Source organism: Nyctibius grandis, chromosome 4, assembly GCF_013368605.1.
Source record: "Nyctibius grandis isolate bNycGra1 chromosome 4, bNycGra1.pri, whole genome shotgun sequence".
Taxonomy (NCBI): domain Eukaryota; kingdom Metazoa; phylum Chordata; class Aves; order Nyctibiiformes; family Nyctibiidae; genus Nyctibius; species Nyctibius grandis.
This window is the reverse complement of record NC_090661.1, coordinates 87515167-87535535: the sequence shown is the minus strand read 5'-3', so window position 1 is coordinate 87535535 and position 20369 is coordinate 87515167. Positions and strand designations below refer to the sequence as shown.

The 20369-nt window shown below is 35.6% G+C and overlaps 1 protein-coding gene across 5 annotated transcripts in view; it reads right to left on the bottom strand.

Annotated features, from left to right (window-relative positions):
* CPEB3 (cytoplasmic polyadenylation element binding protein 3) overlaps positions 1-20369 on the bottom strand; it is a 95797-nt gene that overhangs the window by 69049 nt on the left and 6379 nt on the right. For 4 of the 5 annotated variants that reach the window (XM_068397579.1, XM_068397577.1, XM_068397575.1 and 1 more), the window contains exon 2: positions 17462-18363. In XM_068397579.1, coding sequence (XP_068253680.1) covers positions 17462-18352 — 891 coding nt within the window. In that variant the 5' untranslated portion in view covers positions 18353-18363. Of the gene's footprint in view, positions 1-17461; positions 18364-18590; positions 18696-20369 lie in introns of those variants that run through there. The other variant, XM_068397578.1, reaches the window with a different exon arrangement.

Sequence of the window (20369 nt, the reverse complement as noted above, 5' to 3'; positions counted from 1 at the left end):
GAAGAGATAAAACAGGCATTATACAGAATTATGAAAACTAATATAAATTATGTTATTCAGTTTAAAGGTCATTTTACTTTGCCGTTAAGATGAGATTCCCTTTTTGTACACACTTAATACATGCCCAAAATATATATAAAAAATTTCAGGCTTTACAGCCTTAAGACTTGGCATCATAATCACTTAAACAGAATATCCTGACAAGTTAATGAATATTCAATATTTGCATGCAAACTGCGGGGAAGAAAGTAATAGAATTTACCCTGCCTTTTCCTAAATAGAGATGGTAGCTACAGAGCAGACTGAGAGGAATACATTGTGTCCCTCGTTTAGGCAATTCATATTTTGGAGTTGCAGGGAATAAACCACAATATGGCCTACTGGACATATATACATCTACACTATATATATATATATAGTGTGCATGTGTGTGTATATATATCTTGTTCTACATTATATTGTTCATTTCTTTCATCAGAGCCTTAATAAGCAATGGCCTACTTATTGTGTTCTTTGAAGCACCCTTAGCTATTCTTCCAAAACAGACTTCTATAATATCTGAAGCATACTACTTCCATGATCACTAGCATTATTTCTCCACCTCAGATTCAAAGACAGTAAAGCACCTAGTCAAATGTTTAAATCCCCTAACCTAATGCTCCAATAAGGAACACTCTTTATTATCAGCAAACAGAAATATAATACAATTAATATTTCAAACATCTTCCTTTTGCCATCAAAACAATTAGACAATGTGTTTAAAAAACCCAAACAAACAAAAACCTCACAACAACCAAAAAAATCAAAAGAATCTACAAAACAGCTATTATTCTTACGCCCATTACATTGCTGTAGGGAATGATCTGCAGACATTACAACTGACTGAGCACTCACTGACAGGATTTATGTTTAGTCATATTTTGTTCAACGTAATGCTTTAGATAAAAATCTGCTCATCAGTCCTGCTGCTGAATGCATCTCAAAAAGCTGATGTATCCACTTTCTATTATAGTTACTGATTCCAGTAACAAACAGTTCTAACACTTGTAAAATATAGGATTAAAATAGTTACACCCAAGATGATCATCAATTCACAAAAAACAAGCAAGTGGAAAAAAAAAGATGTCAGCAGTAGAATTTACAAGGCCATTCATTATACCCTTGAGCTATTACAATGACATAATTTAACTGGTTCATTGGCCTGCTGTGCAAGAGTTCAACACTGATAAGTTACCTTTGGGCTTCTACCACTCTGTTCAGTAGAATGATGCCTGTGTCCCACAGCAAGGAAAAATTAACATTGACTGAAGAACACCTTGACAGCTAAATCAGCACAAGTTAAGTGCAAACCTCAAATCACAAGATGAAAGCACTACAAATATGAAAAGACTGCAAACAGAGGAGAAGGGAGTTCTGGAGATGCTACACCATGAAAGGATCAGAATGATCATGCTTCGCAGCCTGGACCACATAATATAAAAGACAGTAGAGACATAATGTATAAGGAAGCTATTGTCTCAGAAAGATTTACAATAGGAGCAGTCTGTCTCATGATATTATAGGATAATGAGACAAAACAGGAGACAGAAAAGAATACAAGTAATAACTGTCAAACAGATGTCCGAGCACCACTGCCCAGTAGCTTCATTTACTATGGCCACCACAGGAAAGGAATCCCAAGGATTTCTCTGAAACAGAAACAGTGGTTTTATGCACAGTTACTGATCATCAGTGACATGGAATATATTGGTAAGGTTAAAAAAAAAAGTGTCACTGAAATGTTTACGCCTTATGACAAATAAAATATTGTCTCTTACCCAAACTCATTGTGCTTTTAAGAACAATGTGACTAAAATAATATCTAACTGGCATATTTCAAGTCAGGCTCCTGTTTCATTTCTGTTGAGTTCAGGAAATAGTGCCTCCTGAGCAAAAACACTGGTAGGTGCCAGAACTCCAGATAGATATTTCAACAAAAAAGAGGGGTAAGACATTTCATCTGTTCATACAGGACAAGATCTTCACCTACTGGTTTGGAAAACTACCCTTAGAGAGGACAGTAATTTTGCCATTTCAATGCAAATATAGCCCTTTACTTCTACAAGGAAGCCAAGAAAATTTCAAGAATAGTGAGAGCAGTTGTTCAGTAGAGGTGGGGGTGGGGAGTGGGGTGTCATTTACCAATATTTACCCACAGGCCTAAAGCAGCCACAAACACTCTCTGTAAAAAACAGCTCCCAGAGAAGACAAGGAGGTGACCTTTTCCATGTGATGTCACTTTGCATCCAGCAGGATTTAAAGAAAATGTTTAACCTATTAGCTGCCATATACTTCTAATTACTAAAATTACTCATGTAAGTTGTCCACGTCCTAACTTTATATTATTACACTATGATTAATATGCATGACAAATTGTGGTGCAAAAATTTAAAACCTTCTTTAAAGAGGCACACACAAAAATCTACTCTGCCACCTTTTTCCTAAGGAGGATTGAAAATAGTTAGGCAGGAGATGTTCTCCATTGTGGGACTTTATCAAGGACATAACGTATCACAGAATCCCAAGCTGTCACAGCCACCTTCTCATAAGGGAAAGGGGACTACAGGCTCTCTCCAGCTGTACACCTACTTCTAAACATGAGTTGAGGACTCCTGTTATAGCCACTGGGATATAAGGCAATCCTTTTCCTAAGTGTAATTATGTTCAAAATTTTAATTTCAGAACATCTGCTATTAACTATTTGATCAGCTTCAAAGTTACCAAAGGCTGCATGTATGCAACTGAACAGGTGGGAAACAGCAGAGAGTAGCAATTCAAAGACCACTCATAGCATCAAGCTCCACTTAGAGGACGGAAGGGCAGAAGGGAAGAAAAAAATTCCAGCTCAAAATTATGTTTTAAATAGAAGTAACACTTCAAACCAATTATATGCAAGCAATTCCTTTTCAGATCAAATTTTGTAAACAAGGAAGTAATTTTTCCAGTTGCAAGTACCGAATCATCCCATGTATGAAAAATTTCTGTTTAATAATAATATATTAAATATATTATTTCAGATAATAAATATATTAAAATAGTAACTGAATCACACTATGCATCCTTGCATCTCTTATCACCTAAGAGGCTTAAAGCCATACAGGATATGAAGAAAAGAGCAACTGTCTAATGTACAAGGTGCCTGAATACTTATGTTAAAACCCTGAAAAATAACCAGAATAGATATTTCTTTCATGTAGAAGAGACGAAACCATAAACATTTTTATGTTGTTAGGGGTTACACATTCAAATTACTGCTGCACATTTGAATTTAATGAATTAAAATAATTCAGAAGTCACATGCAAGATATACAAGTACATGTATGAACAGGCAATTAACCAAAAGGAAACCTTCTTTATCTTAACTCCTCACAGAAATTGGAAAGGATACTCGTAGGAGCAAGAAAAATGCTTCCCTTTTCCATTGTAAGAACTGAACTGATTTCGCAGAAGGCAAATTTAGTAAAGATTGCTCCAGACAGGGAAAATGTCTTGAGATAAAAGCCTACCTGATTTGCAACAGAATTTTCCTTTTTTGTACAAGGTAATAAAGATAGACAGACACCTTAAGAAATGTTGCTATAAGGAAAGAACCAGGATGCTCAGCCACTTAAGTACATTCAGGCAAACCGTAACAAGTTCAGCACAAATACCTTGGACAACAAACGTCTAGGGAAAAGTCTAGCAAGACTGATAGAAGAATTAAACAAAAACATATCAGAAGAAGTCAGGAGAAAATAATGTAGCCTCCATAATCGGTCTTCATATACAGAAGGGAAAACCAGGTAAAACAAGGGTAAACAGTAAAGACAGGTAAACAGTAAGAGACAAAGCAATGTCATCTATCCAATTCAATAATTGGTGCGTGTGAACACTAATCAGTTGGTAAGGCACAGTCAGCGGAACAACTAAAGCTAGTCCAAGTAAGAATGTCAGTACTGTGTATATCTGACCAGCAAAATAAAAACTGCAATAACTGAAGCAGGATATGAAACTATAGATGACAAACACTGTTTGTAGTTTTTATGACTGTAATTGAAGGATGTCTTCTCTTTAAGAAATAAAAAGCAGAGATGACGTAGCATAGTACATTAATGACACAATATCCTGGTAAGTATGATTTCTGGTTCTTGAAAGAATATGATATGGCTGATCTAACAAGGACTTCGATATAGCATTTCATATGCTGCTACAAGCAAAGTAACTACACAAGTGTGAAAAAAATGGTAATTAGTGCAACTGAGGTAAGAAAGAAAATGACAAAAAGGGAAAGAAGGGATAGTGCTAAACAGAAATCTGCTAAAGAAAAGTTAGTAATGGAGTTTCTTATGAGACCAATTTTATCAATAATGTTGGTTATTAGAGTAGGAACATGCTAATAATATTTACAAGATATCATCAATACAGAGGAGATCAGCTCATGATACAGGAAGAATTGAATTAATTTGAAGAACTGAAGCAAAGCAGGATGATATTCAATAGCACTAACTAAAAGGTCATGACCTCAAGGACTTAATTTTCGCTATAAACTAGGACCTCATTGACCAGAAAGGACGACACAGAAAGGAGAAAGACAAGAGTTTATTAGTTAATTTCTGGATGATTATAAATCATGAGTATAAATGTTAAGTGGAAAAGGTAAACAAAATTGCAGGCTGTATGAAAAATGATACTTCCAGTAGGGTTCCCTTTTGCATCTATCCACATCTGTATTCACCAAAAGAAAGATATTTTAATTGTATTTGTTCTTTTAAATTATTACCCTTCCTCTACATGCCCAACAGAGCCAAGGCCTGAGCTACACTTGGAAACATTGATCAGTTCAAGTTTATATTCAAACAAAGCTATTATGTAAGCGAAACAGCAAGAAAACTTCCCAGTTTCTCTAGAAAAGTGAAGCCTTCCAAACAAACTGTAAAATTTACTACAATCTGTTATCAAGTAGTTTTAAATGGTGCACACGACAACAGTTACTTCTCCCTTGCCTAACAAGAAAAAAATGTTATATAAGTAACCTACTATTTCTACTTTGTGAAACCACGTCAGAAGAGTGTGTTCCTGTTTAGGCAAGAGAGGTAAGACTGTCTGCAGAAGCTTGCATCAAAACATTACTTGTAAACTCTGCTGACAATTATGCTTGATTTTATTACTCAGAAGTCACGGGCAGTTTCATTTATTAGCACGCAAATGTAGCAGGAGCCACCAAGCTGAGGACCCTTACCGCTGAAATGTCGAACCCAGCCTAAAGCTTGCAAGATTTTACTTGCAGAAATTCTCATCCACAGAAAGTGAACAGGTATGTTGTCATCTTGGATTACCATATATGAAAATACCACAACTTCACATTCATTTTGTATTATAAATATCCTACTTTTTCTCATCCCTGAGTTTTGTTTCCTCCACCCTCTCGTTCTGCTTTAGTCTTTCTACTGCATAGTTAGCTGCTGCTTAGGGCTTTGTGAGTTTTAAGAAAAGCCCTTTCTGTTACGATGAGAGGTTTCACTGTTTTCAAATTTTTTTTATTTTTTTTTTTTTTAAATGACACAGGAAGAAACAGTATGATCCTAGAAAGGATACATGAGTAAGAGAATTAATGAGATGAAGTCTTAGGTCAGACTGTTACGGTAATCATAATTTAAAGGTTAAGGTATCTTTGTGAGTAGTTTAAAGAAAATTTCAAAACCATGAACGATGTTATAATTATTTGACAGACTCGATTATATATCTTAATGGTTACTAAGCACATCAACAGATGGTATTAGATTTGGTTACAAGCCATCTGTTAATATGCTGGACTCTAACAATCAGTTAATATATTAATCATTTATTAACCCTTTACGAATGTACAGTTACTGTAAAGGTCATGTAGTAAATGGTAGTAACACCAGCTACCTACATGTTAATTCATTAATGCTTTTAACAAATCTCCTTCACAAAGTAAAATACTGCATTAAAGGATCTGCCTAAAAAAGCTCTGAGTAGTACTCTGGAAAACACTTCCTTGTGAGACCACAGTGAACATGGGATTTTAATATATTAGATTTAAGGTTTTTGAAGTACGATCTGTTGACTGCTGAAGGTCATAACATTTCGCGATTGTCTATTACATGCTGCTAATTCTCTACCTTATTTCTGGCTGCTAAATACATGATAAACTTTACAGGGAAGTTTAGATTTCTGTCTTTTACATTCTAGGTGTCTGCCTGATAAACTAAGCAAATACAAGTTCTCCTGGACCTCAATCAATGCACTACATACAAGAGTACTACTACACGAACAAGAACTGCTCAGAGAGCTTGTTGTACCCGCATATGAGATTTAAAAAAAAAAAAATAATTACTGAACATGAGAAAAATGCATTACTTGAACTAAACTACAAGTATTTTCTTATAAATAAGGGTTAAATTTTCCAGTCAAGTTTTTTCAGCTTAACATTGCCTTTTTAATACTATACTGGATGGTCTGGAATGATTGATTTTTTAATCTTTTTTTAGGTCAATAGGAAAGAAATAGAAAAATTTGGAAGTTACAGAGAAACAGAAAAGAGAAAAAGAATGATCATGGTCATATCAGTGGAAGGCAGGCCTGGAAAATTGAGACGATCTAACATTTAATAGAGCAACTTTGTATGCCAAACTAAACATAAATATTTTTTCAAAATACTATTCTAAATATCATTAGAAAAAGTATAAAAAAAACCCCCTAAAATTCCATAAAAGAACACCATCCCAGGTGAAAGTAAAAATGTATTTATAAAAGGATAACACTCAGCATAGCTGAACTGAGAAGATGGTCCAACGGTACTTGGCACAAGCTCCAAAACTATTCACCCATTCCATGCCTTTTTTTTTTTCTTTTAACACTGTAAATGCTTTCAGGGTAAGAATAGTTCGTTACATACATTGTATGACATGTAACTAAAATTAAATGGCATTTCACAGTCAGATGCCAGTGAGAAAGTTTTAGTAAATCTTGATGATTACTGATTTTACTAGCAAAGTAAAATCTGGAAACAAAAAACCGTCAACTTGTTTTTTTTCGGTTTTGTGTTTTTTAATAAATAAGGATAGAGGTAGAAGAAATCTGAGGTTAGCAGAAGAGATAAGCATAGTTAAGTTTAAAATTGAAGAAACATCCAGGAGAACTTTTAGGATTTAAGACTTATTTTTTACAAAGTGAAACCCCTGAAATTCACACTTCCAACACACACCCCCCCATTGTAGTGAGGATTTAGAACATACACATAAATACATTAAAATTGCATTTTTTCATTACAACCACATAAAAGACTAAGCATAACCACTACAAACTTTGAAAATTATAGAAATAACAAAAAAAAAACCCTTAAATTTGAAAAATAACAAAAAAAATGAAGAAAAATTTAATTAGTTTGGTGGTTCTAGTTCCTGTTCTTAAATTTAGTTTATCTACACATATAGTGTAAATAAAGTAGACGGCAGTGATAATGTAGTAGTACTGATGGTATAGCAACAGTTTAAACTGTATCCTTCAAAATCAAGTCAAAATCACTGGGCTGGCCTTTTTAATTCTTATCAGGTACAAATTACATAATCATTAAAGACAATATAGCAACTCCTTCCTTTTATTTTTTTTTCCCTTGCTGGTAACTAACAAACAGCAGCAGTAAAAGCCTAAAACATTTCCATTGCTTCAAGCAGAATGAAGCAGCAACTTCCAAAGAGGAATTAAGAACTTTCATTTAATCCAAAAAAATATTTTACCATTCAAGTGTTTTAAAATAAAATGTTTGCTATGTTTTATTTCTAGCAACTTTCATAAGAAGCCATAATGCCAAGGACTTCCTTTAGGAAATAAATCTTACTCGCAAAAAAAGCCTTTACCACTCTGAGAACAAAACCAAGAAAGCTTCAGTGGGTGATTTTCTTTGTTCTGAAGAGACATTCTTATATATAGAACAGATTCATTCAGAAACATAATACATTATAGACAGCATCACTTGTCAGTTGCCTGACACTTCTCATTAAAAGGTCGGCTTTAAGTTGCTTACAGTGTTGCCCAAAATAACTTTTTTACGGTGAATCTTTTTAAGATGAGCACCTCTCGCAATAATTCTTCCATGTAGGAAAGATCAATTTCACTGGAACATCCACTTATGATTATGACATGAAAGAAAATTAGATATATAAAAATGTCCATATTAAAGACATAATGCTTTTCTCATTTTATGTCAGAAGTGTTTTTCTGTCAATCTGTGTGAAAATCAATCCCAAGTCACACATTCTGGAAGCTGGGTGTAGGGAGGGGGAAAGAAAATCAGTTCAGCATGTTCAGACTAAGTTATCACTTGGTTAAAATTTCTAAATGTCTAAAATTTAGAACTTCTAGCTAATATTTCTGAAAACTCCATTCTCCCTGAATTTGTTTAAACCTACTTAAAACCCCTCATGCTATTAAGTTTGCACAGGAGTAATTCCCACAAAGTGAACACAATTCAGCTTGTAACTATAGGGTTTTATTGGGTCTTCCCCTGTGACTTCAAGTTCTGACACAGAAAGCAGAATAGGGAAGGCCAACTCAAATGAGAAGCCTCAGTAAAAAAAGGGGATGAAAAAGCAGGAACAGGAAGAAGCAGAAGAAGGGAAGTTTGAAAGGAGTGGAGTTGAACAGTTCAAGGCCAGATGAAACAAAAACAGGGGCCATGCCCACAAAGTCATGCTTCACCCAAAACTGAAACCCATTGACAGTATGTGCTCTGTACACATTACTTTCATTAACTTTGTTAAACCAAGAACAATCTGTAGAGTTGATCAAAAGATTCCAACTTGGCTGATGAGTCATGTGAAGGTCATCATCCTAACATGTAACAGAATCTGTGGTTCTGCTTAAGTATTTTACTTAAGCTCTAGGAAATTTAAAAGAACACTGCAATTCCTGCAAATTTTGCAAAGTCATACACAAAAAAAAAGTTCAGAAGTGCAGGAGTAAGACTGCCTATGCAATTTAAATTCTACCATTTTGCATGAATAAACTATAGCTAAGTTTCAAAACCTCTATCTCATCCAGTGCCCATCCGTGATGTTTATGAATAATTAAGAGGTTGTTTGTTTGTGGTAGTTCTGTGTTGTTTCTTGCAGAATTTGGAAGATGTATAGAGAATGACATAGCTAGTTGAAGGAAAAGTGGGTCTCACAATTAAGGAAATTAAATATTTGCCTTCTTTTCTCTTCCCTGATGAAAAGTTTTAAATTACTGAATAATTAGCATGTAACAAACTAAAACTTTTCACAGGTGACAATTTGTTTTCTTCACTTTTTGGTGCCTAATTTGAGAGTCACAGAAGCAGCAGACAGAGACAGTCAATGGATGTTCTGCTTTCAGAGTTATATGCACTAAATATTTCAGGAAAAACAAACTTTTAGTCTTCTCAGATTGAACATTGAGAAGAAAATTATTTCTCCAAACTGTGCCTCTTATTTACATGCGTAGAATGGAGATCACACCATCCCCTCTCCTAACATTGTCTACAAGATCTCAGAAAAATTGACAATTTTATCTCTGGGATGAGTCTGAAAAGCATGCAAAAAGGGACAAAGCCACATTAAACAATGATGAAAAGGAAGGTATCAATCAGCTGTGTTTTACAAATGCTACTGGGAACTTACAGGAAAAGACAATCATATAATTGAAGCTTATGAAAATGAAAATGTTGACTAAGTTTGAAGGCGCGCAAGCAAAGTTTCTGTGGCATTTCACAACTTACCTTTTTAAAATTCTAAAATTTACAAGTAATAATGAAGAGATTACACAAATGAAGATCTATTTCTATATACAAAAACAGTACATTCATCTAACTACTTTGAGACACCTGCTTATTATCAGTATGTACAATATTTAACAATTGCTTGAAAGCAAAGCTTTTGCACTTCTCGTAAATTTCTACTAAATTAAACCGGGAAAAAATTAAATAAAGAAGAAATAATGAAAGAAAACATGGTAATGGTACCCTAAATTTAGTTACAGAATGTATAAAATATCACAATAGGCTAACAACTGAAAAGTCTAAACATTACTCTGACATACTTGTTAGAAAATGAGAATTGAAAACTATCACACTTCAACTTGCATAGTCGCTGAAAAAAATAGGTTTAGCTTAAGTATGAAAAAAAGGCAAATTATCTCAACAGCAAAACCTACTTTGCCAACATAGTTCTAAAGCAGGTGTTACTGAAAATTAATTACAATTCTTTTCTGGAGAAAATGAACTGCTTATACATACACAGATATAGATTACAGATGAACATACATATATATATTTTGCATATATTTATACACAAAATGTCAATATTACTGGGAACAGAAAATTTGTCTAGAGCTTTGAAGTATGCATAGTTTATTTCTCTCATACTAAATGTTCAACATACTCTTGTTGCTGGCAATCTAAATACATGTGGACATTTAGGAAGTTTCCCTATCGGAGGGAAGTTATTAGCCCACATAGCACCAGAAAGAGCCCAAAGGGAAATTTAGCTGACCTTATGCTGAGTAAACAGGAGTTAGAAAACTCTGTTCCCTGCCCTTTCTGAAATTTTATTTCTACCCCACCATACCAAACAAGTAGGTTGAGATGAGAAATGGTAAGAACTACTTCAGGCAACATCTTGTGAAACAAAGCACTTAACTGGGCTTGAGATAGGCTAGACGGGCACAACAGCCTGATTACCCCTGAGAGAAGGCAGGAACTTCCACCTACTTCTATTGTTTCTCCCATTTGAAGATCATACCGAATTTCTTTACCGAGCTTTTGGTATCTTCTGACAATAAAAACATGTTTTTTTTGAAGACATGGAATACAAATAAACAATCCTCTTTCCTGCCTAAAGGATATGGTGCTCCATTTTCAGCAGTTAATTACAACCAACAATTATACATTAAAAGCTTTCAATATTGATTTCTGGGAGTTGAAAAGACAGAGTGGGGGAAAATAGGGAAAAGAAAGAGAAAAGAGATACTTTTTCTATCTAAAGTCTGCTAACTGCCTTAACACTAAAGGTCGTGAACAGATTCTTTTCCTTTAATAACATACTACATGTTACTATGATAAAAGCAAAAGCAAAATCAAAGCAGCATGCTTATTTTGGGAAAAGCAGTGAAGTTTGTAAAGGCTTTTATTTCCTGTGGGAGTTTATGCCACATTTTGGAATAATGTTTTGATTACATTTCTAGGACAAGCATCTTTTATTTATGAATAGTATTTTCAAACTTGTAACACTATCTCAAGTGATCAGCAGGAAAAAGAAAAACAAATAAAGGCCAGAGTGCCTTAGAGCCTTTCTCAAAGGTCATCACTAGATAGTTTTGGTATGATGTTTTTCTCTTCAGCCTAATTTAAAAGCTTTTGAAAGTACAGTAGTCTGCCCAGTCCAAGCGAAATTCAGATGTATACAGTTTAAGATCACTATATAACTTCAAACTAAGCAGTGCTATCTTTTCACTTCCCTTTGGTATGCTTCAGCTAGGAATCACTCATGAGTGACCTTATGAAAGGAGAGCTATTTCATCAGCTGCTAAGAAATTAAAACGTTCATCATCCACTCAGCAAACTCATTATTTTCTTCTTGAAAATCATCTGGAACAGGAAAACATTACTTTTCCAGGTCTCTCTTCCTTTTATATTCAATTCACAAGAGCAGCCTCTAAGCAGAACAAGGAAAACTGTGGATGATCCAAGAATGGAAATAGCAAAATAAACTGCCATGCCCTTCACCTTCCCCTCTACCTAACCTCCCAAAGACAGATAAGTCGTTTATCAAATCTTTATGACAAAATTATTCATTCTTTGTTCTATACTAATACCTTTAATGTTTTTAAGGAAATCCTCCCTATATATGGAGTTGCTCAAAATACCAACTGCATACTGAACTCCTACCTTTGCTCTACCTTCACTAACTTTGAGGGCTTATCTATGATTCAGTTGGTTACTTAAAATCAAGACAATGATCAATAAGTAATTAGTGCTCAAATCATCATACTTTAAATATGAAACAGTCATGCTTTTTCTTCTGTACTGTTACTGTTATTCCAATTAATTTGCAAACGCAGACATTTAGAACTCAGTCAAATTAAAAATCTAAAAAACTGTAAAATACTTCACAACTACTAAGGCTAGAATGTCATGTGTTGCTTGTATCTGTTACACTGGAAGACTACAGAGATACCATGACATGTATTCTCATATTTTAATATTCAGAATCTGGCTACTTGTTGTGCTAGTTAATAAGTAACAATAGAAGCATGCAAGAAAGGAAAAAGGGGAAAAAAAAGTGGATATAGTTACTTCCACAACAACTAGGTCCTTTTCTTTTTTTTTCTTTTTCTTCTTTTTTGTTCATAAAGTTGCAGGCTGATAGTATTTGTGTATCATCATGTAAGAAAAATTAAGATTAGAGGTTTTTCTTTTTCCTACACATTAAGAAATAGTTTTCAAGATACCAGTAACACTACTAAGTATGGTTACCTACTGAACTGTCAAGAAGCCAGAGACAAGAATGTCAAATTTAGAATGAAGAAATACAGTGTTTTAAAAATTAACATTCAAATAGATTTACTGCACACAACTATTTCTGGTTGCAAAAAAAAAATCTAGATTTAAACTAGATTTAAAATCTAGATTTAAAGTGTATTAACCAATAAAACTCCTTTACTCATAAATCTAAAACTGTATTTGTTACACTCGTGAACATGCCAATACTTGAACTCAGTTTAATTCAGTCATTTTTAATATACATACATATATATACATGAAATATCCTAATATGCATTTCAGGTTACTGTAGTGTTAAGAAACAGAACTATGATAAATAATATACAGCTAATTCAATGTCTGGGAAGAAGACAGCACAAACATTATAAAATTGAAGTTAATAGTGTATTTAGTATTCTTTTCCCTAGGACTTGAAGACAAAAATTACTCTGCATTAGTTTACTGCATATGCATGTATACTTACATGTATGTGTGCATATGCACATAATTTATTTTGAGTATCAATCTGTATTGGCATGGAGAAAGCTAAGTATGGGCTAATATCACAGGCCCGAAGAACTTCAAATGTTTAAAGAAAACAGCTTCTTAAGGAGCTGTCTATTAATCATCAACCAGAAGTCACACTGGAATTATAAACATCATGCAGTGGCTGTTCCCTTGTCCTTCATTTCACTCAACAAACAACTACCATGTGTTCAATACAACACATGACAAAGTACTTGTGCCTGCTAATTTATTACTAATTAGTATATATATCTCTAAATGTATAAATATATATTAATACAAACATATATTTATGCATATATACCTATCTACACACAAACTCACTGCATGTTTAGATTTGCATTTTGTTTAAGTATGAAATATTGAAGTTATATATGATTTCTAAATTTAGCTTATAATTTTATCTGGGTCCAGACAAATTCCTATTGACATCAATGAGAAAAAAAAACAAACACCAAAACATCTTCCCCAAAAAACTTTTCTCAGCCTTCCTGCAAAAGATAGCATGTTAAAACTATCTTTATCCACAATAAATACCACCTTATCTATTTCTGTTAGAGAAATATTTATCAGTAAAGCTGCCAAGAATGACTTGATGTATTCCAGAATCTTCAGAGCACCAAATTGCTATGCGTTTTTTAAATCTCAGACTTGCAATTGTGCATTTTTTATCGTTTCTAAAGAACATTACTCAGAAAGCAGCAAAACCTGAACAATTTCTGGGAAATTCTTATAGTGTTGTTATTACTAAAAATCCATAGGGGTAGACTTTCTTAATTAGCATACTGGTCTCCAAATATTTAATTACTTTCTTATCTACTCCACTGTAAAGAGAATCCCTTATCCATGCTTCCAAGGGTCTATTTCAGGCATTATCAATCCTCTAACCCCACAAGCTGTGTCCCAGTATCTTCGTATGGCCAGAAGCCGAAAGAAATACACTATTTACCTGAGAGAAATGAAGGAAAAGAGAATTCTGGGAGCCGCTCAGAAGCACGAGATGACAATAGCTCTCTTCAAGACCCACCACTCTGCTGTAAAAAGGAACTGAACCATTGCCCAGGTCCCAGGGACAATCAGTTAATGTCACCCTCAAATGCCAGAAATGAGGATCACCTAGCACAATGGCACAACACTACTGCTTGTCACATGACAATCACAACAGAGGACCTTCGACCGAACCACACAGCAGCCAAAGAATATTCAGAAGAACAAACTGGCCACATTTCTACATTTCCTGTCTGGCCTTGTTTAACATCTATTCCTGTGATCTTATCTCCAACTCTCATTTGCTACATTACATTTCATTCCAGACTGACCGCTTCGCTTCTTTTCCCTTTCAACCATCAGCTTTGTATCTTCAATTTTTTTTTTATACAGTGCAATCACTTTTCCTCAGTAAGTATATGAAAACATTCTCCTCCAAAGCTTTTTAGTTGCCTTTCAACACCAATCACAAGGCAGATGCCAATACAACCTCTACCAACTGACATTTTAAATGTTCTGATATGTTCTGCAGCACAACTCCTTGGGACAGACGCTGATTGGTTTTGACATACAAGGTGCACTAATGTATTACTCAAATTCGGGGCCGAAGACGTCTAGCATATTGCTTTATATACATGTTCTTAAGAGAAACATTTTCAAATTCAACATTTTTTCCTAGAACTAGATATATCAGTAGCTGAGTATCAGCTGTCTTCATATATTACAGACTCAGAAAACAATCCTTGATTATAGAAGTTTTCTGCTTAAAATTTTTGATCACTGCAAAGACCTGAATTAAAAAAATAGGTATCATTGATGTTAATTCAACCAGTGAACATATTAATATTTCTCTTTTTACTTAGAACATCTTGAGCTTCATATCTTATTAAGGAATTAATTAAATATAAACCACAAATTTTAAAAAGTCTTAAAATCTCAACATAAGAGAAAAGAACAGGTTAGCACAAAGAACTTGCCTATGTGTATTAATGTGTTGCTAGCAAGTTAATTGAAAGGCATTTCTGAAGAAGATCAAAAACACTCAGTTATGAAGGGCGGCAGATGTACATGGATAAACCTGCCAGTATTACTTGATAGTGCTGACAAGCAGAACTTACTGTGTCAACATATTGCCCAACTTCTGAGGGGGGAAAAAAAAAAAAAAGAAGAAAAAAAGGCGACCACAACCCAGGCAGGAAATATTAAACTCTTATATGAATTTGAATTTCATTTTTATCAATGTAACTTAACAGTTGCCTCCTATCAACAGCATGCTTTCAAGACTTCTTTGGCAATTTGTTAAGTATAGGACCAATCCACAATTAACCCAGATTACAATCTTGTATGCAAAATTCATCAGCTTGTATTAAAAAGACCCTAACATGAAAAAAAATACAAGTTTTCTGAGTCTCTGAACTCAGACTGTTATTCCAGCTAGTGCTGAGAGTCGTCTAAGTATTTGCTTTCAGTTCAACAGGAAAATACCAGGTTAAATTCACAGAGAAAAAAACCCCAAGTTTCCAGATCTACATATTGGCTAATACCTTAGCTTTTAAAAATCTTAATTTTAAAATCAAAGGAACTTTCTTTAAAAACATTTATCTACTTTTTTTTTTCTAGTTATGACTAAATACCTGTTAGTTTAATTTGTGACAATTTACAGTCACAATAATAAAGGTGTGTATTCATTAAAGATGTATCTCACTGACCAAACCACAGAAATAAGACCATTTACTGTTGTCTTCCGTACTAATTTAAATTTACCAGAATTTGTAATGTCTTACATGTAGACAATTTAAATAAAAGAATAATTGTAAATTGAAACACATTTCCCATTCCTAAAAAAAATGCCTGGGAGCTATATTCAATAGCTTTTGCATTGCTGTGCTCATGCAACATAGTAGTTTCACCAGGCATATCGTGACTAAAGCAAAATCTTTCTCCAGACTTCAGTGATACAGAGACACTGACCAGCAGTTCACCAGAAGCCACTCCACCTTCATTGAGGGCGGCCAATAAAAAATTAGCAACTCTCCCTTTAAACAGAATGAAGCAGCAAAATGAAATTTCAGGGCTGACTATAAGGTGCCCTCTTTGAATGGGACTGGAAAGTGCACAGGAATGGCATATATTTTACTTCAACAATCTCTTAAAGTGATGGGGGGGGGGGTTGTCTGATTTTTTTTACTTTGTTTCTAATACTAAGTGTCAACCTAGATGCTATTCTTACCATACTGATAAGTTAAAAATGTTTGAGAGTTTGTTGAGAACACGATTACCTAAAGAGAAAGCACATATGAATGATTTTGCTGTATTTCAAAACAGAAAATTTCGATTTGTCTGAGACTAAAAAAGCTAACCTAGAAGAAATTTGAGATTCACTTCACCTTGTATAGATATAACCACAAGTGCATGCTCTGCTTTTTTCAACTTAAAGTGGATTCCACACCACGACAGGTTTCATTCTGCATTAAAATTGCAAATCTTCTATGTGGCCCAGTTTCAGCTGCAATTGATCTGCTTTGTCGTCACAGAAAAAAAAAACCAACAGTGAAGGGCACTGCAGCTTTAAATATTTCAGAGCTGTGTAGCTAGTAAATAGACTCCATTGCAATATGGCTCTGAAGGTCGTGTCCTATTGTCTCTTTTCTCTGCAAATATTTTGAACAGCATAAAACGGTTTATTTTATACAATACCTCCCTGCCATTTCTAAATCACGTCAATTGTATTAGGCATTTCCTTACTGGAAAGGACAGATACGCCACTCTTTCCATACACACCCACGCTGCTTCTAGCTGTATTCAAAACATCCACTGTGAATATAACAGCAGGGTGTACATATCAGACGTATACAGCTTTTCATATGTATACCTTATGCGAGCAGACTCCCTGTTAAATCCCGCCACTACATAAGGACAATTAGTTATTTCAATGGTGATAAAATAATTAACTGGATTTCAGGTTAAGAAGCATCTTTGGTTAAAATTAATACGCCAGTTAGAAAACTGAAGCCAGCAATTTTAACGTCTCCTGTTTCTCACATATGGGAGAATACGAAAACACACAGCACCAAGAGAACATAGTCTGCCAAACCTGTTTTTCACAAAGCAAGGCTACTACCTTTTGGATGCTAAAAAAAAAAACAACAAAAAAACAAAAGCCCCAAAAAAGCCCTGTCACATTTAAGAATAAGTTAAAAGAAAAATAAGACTGTAAACCTTAAGCCATAATTTGGAATCTTTGTGTATGCACCTCTAGGATCAACCCCACTTCTTTCATATAAGGGGACTATTCAATGCAAATATGAGTTATGGAGATGCCTCTCAGAACAATAACATGAAACACACCCCTGAAAAAAATACAGCTTTGTGATAGCTGTCACCATGTAGAAGGTGCATGTAGTCATTTACCTGAAAAGGCAACAGATTGTTGCCATTGTCCGTCCTGAACGCGTTGTCTTCCATCCAGGATTTGGGGGTTAAGGGTGCAGCCCGTGGGAACTTCGGAGGGGCAATGACATTGCTGGAGAACGGTTTTTTAAGCGGTGAAATGGGATTGAGGGGGGAGGGTACGCCGACTCCCACTCCCACGCCGACCCCCACTCCAACTGCCCTTCGAGGGTCCCTACCAGCCTGCAGCCCACCCCAAGGGTTGGAAGGTGTACTCCAAGCTGCGTTTTGATGGTTATTCCAGCTGGACGAGGAAGATGAGGAGGCAGAGGAGGAAGACGGTTTGCTGGTCATGATGGGCTGATGGCTGTAAGCAGCATTTCTCTGGGCAAAGGGTGCCTGATTGGGGCTTACAGGTGACCTCCGCTGCTGCTGCTGCTGAGCTTGCTGCTGCTGCTGCTGATGTTGGTGGTGTTGAGTCTGAGCTAGGCCAATTTGAGGCGAGAAAGTGCCACCAAATACAGGGTTGACATGGTGTGGAAAATTCTGGAAAAGCATTGTCCCATTGACTGGCGTAATCCCTTGGAAAAAGCTATCATCCACTGTGTTTGTGGTCCCTGTAGACCAGGTGCTGCCAAAGGAGGGAGACAAGGAGGTGCCGGCTGCAGGTTCTTGTTGAGGCTGGTGAAAGCTCAACCCAGGCAAAATGGGAGACTCCATCTGCATCTTCTCCTTGCTATTTTGGGAAGGAGCCGATGTGCCGATACTAGTCACTGAACTGTTATCTTCTGGTTTGGATGTCTCCGATGAGATGGGTGTAGAGGGGGCTTCTGCTGAGTTTGGATCTTGCTGTTGCTGCCGCTGCTGCTGGGGCTGGGCTTTGCTTTTGTCCATCAGTAAATCATCCTGCATGGTTTGCGCAGCTGAAACAGTAGGGGAAAAAACCACAAAGACAAATTATTAACATTGTCATTCATACCACAAACCAGGCTGTTTTAATCACTTGCCAGCCAAAAATCTCGTCCTGTCGCTAGTGCTATGCTACAGCAAGTTGCAAGGCAAACCCGTAATCTTCCCCCTCCCCCATTTAGGAATATGTAATCTTTGATCGTGCTAGATTGCCTTTAAAATATTTTTTAAGATGCTTCACCCTTTTTGATGCCTTGTTTCCCTTCAGTCTAAATGAGAGATGTGCTTATAAGGCAGAGATATACAGCAATTTCGCCACGTCTCTTTTCTCTTACACCGGAACTCAGAGCTCTCACCCTGCAATGAGAAACTGATTCTGGTTCCTGTTTTTCCAAGCACCCTCCTCCACCTCCTCCCCCTGGTTATTTGCATACGTCAATAAATACTGCTGCGTCCTTCAGCAAGGTTAAAAAGACACCAGTCTTCACTCTTCTCCCCCCCCCCTTTTCCAATTAGGAGACCTTTAAAGGAGCCGGGTACCGATTTTCCTTAATTAACAAACAAGCTTTCAATTATTTAAGTTTATCAGAGAGAAAGCACACAGGGAATGTCGCCCTGACACGGAGCGGTTCTCAGCTGCATGATCCGATCCTTCCCTGGCCCTTTTGTGCCGCACAGCCGCTGCTTGCTTCGGGCATGAGAAGCGATCGCAGTGACGGGGAGGGGGGGGCTGCGGGGGGTGTGGAGAACCTTCACGTACAAAGCCACCGACGGGTGTTATATTCCCCTTTAGTGACCTTACGATATTCCTGTGTAAAACGCTATTTTACATCAAAGCAGTCCTTCGCTTAAAGGTATTTCTACAGCCTACAGTTCTATATATACGAAATAATCGGTAATTTGTTCATTGGACAAAAGGTAAAAATGAGCAGACTTGGGAGGTATTATTAGACTATGATGTTTCTGATGCTTTCACAATGAAAAATAAAAGTGGGGCAAATCGAAATATTTAAAATATAGACATGCCACATTTGAAAAGCCACCTTTATATGCACAAGACAAAGACTAGTGATGCAAATTATCTGCTAAATCACTACATAAGTTTAAACTTTAAAAAGTAAATGTATATAGAATGGTTGAGTCTTATATCTGCCAGGAAAGGTACTTCATATAAAATAGGGGCAGGTCACGTAATTTGATTATTATTTTGAAACACAATAAGACTAATGCATATACAGACACAATGAATAGCAATTGTATGAAACCAGAACAGGAACCTCCACATTTTGCAGACTTGTAGTCAATTGAAGAGAGCATTATAAATCTCAAAAATATTTGAAATGAGCCAAAAATCATTTACTTTAATTGAGTAACTATGTCAAAGATGGTCATCGCTGAATACCTAATTGCATTTCTATTCAGTTAATCATATTACATCTACATTCCTAAGATTGCATTTTTTTAGGATTGTTGTTTTAATGTAACAAAGTAAAGCCAAATCAATTAACTGTTTAAGAAAGGTGGCAAAGAGTGAAATCAATAACCCTCTCCTTTCTGACATCAACAGTTTTCAGATGGTCGATGTGTATCTTTAATATTTTTTCTTTCTTTCTTTCTTTTAAATCTCTTCTGAGCCACACACACACTTTTTAGTTAAAATTAATGTCAGGGCAGGTTTCTGCTATCAATTAAGTTACTGCTCATGCTCCCTATTATTTACCTGTTCAATATGTAAACCGAACAGCAAGGGTTCATGAACAGACCACACAATAAGACAATATTAAGGGAAGTTCCTAAGAAGAATGGAGTAAACTATCGCATCTGTAACAGGCAGCTCTGCTGCTGCTGGGGGTGCAGAAAACCTTGCAAGGCAGTTTAAAGCAATACTGCAGTAAGCCATAATATACCAAGCTCTGTGTAGCTTAATTTCTATCAAAATCATTATTACTCCTAAGGCTACATAAAATTATTGATGATTCCACATCAGAGAGTGAAAAAGATTATATTTATCTCTCCCCTG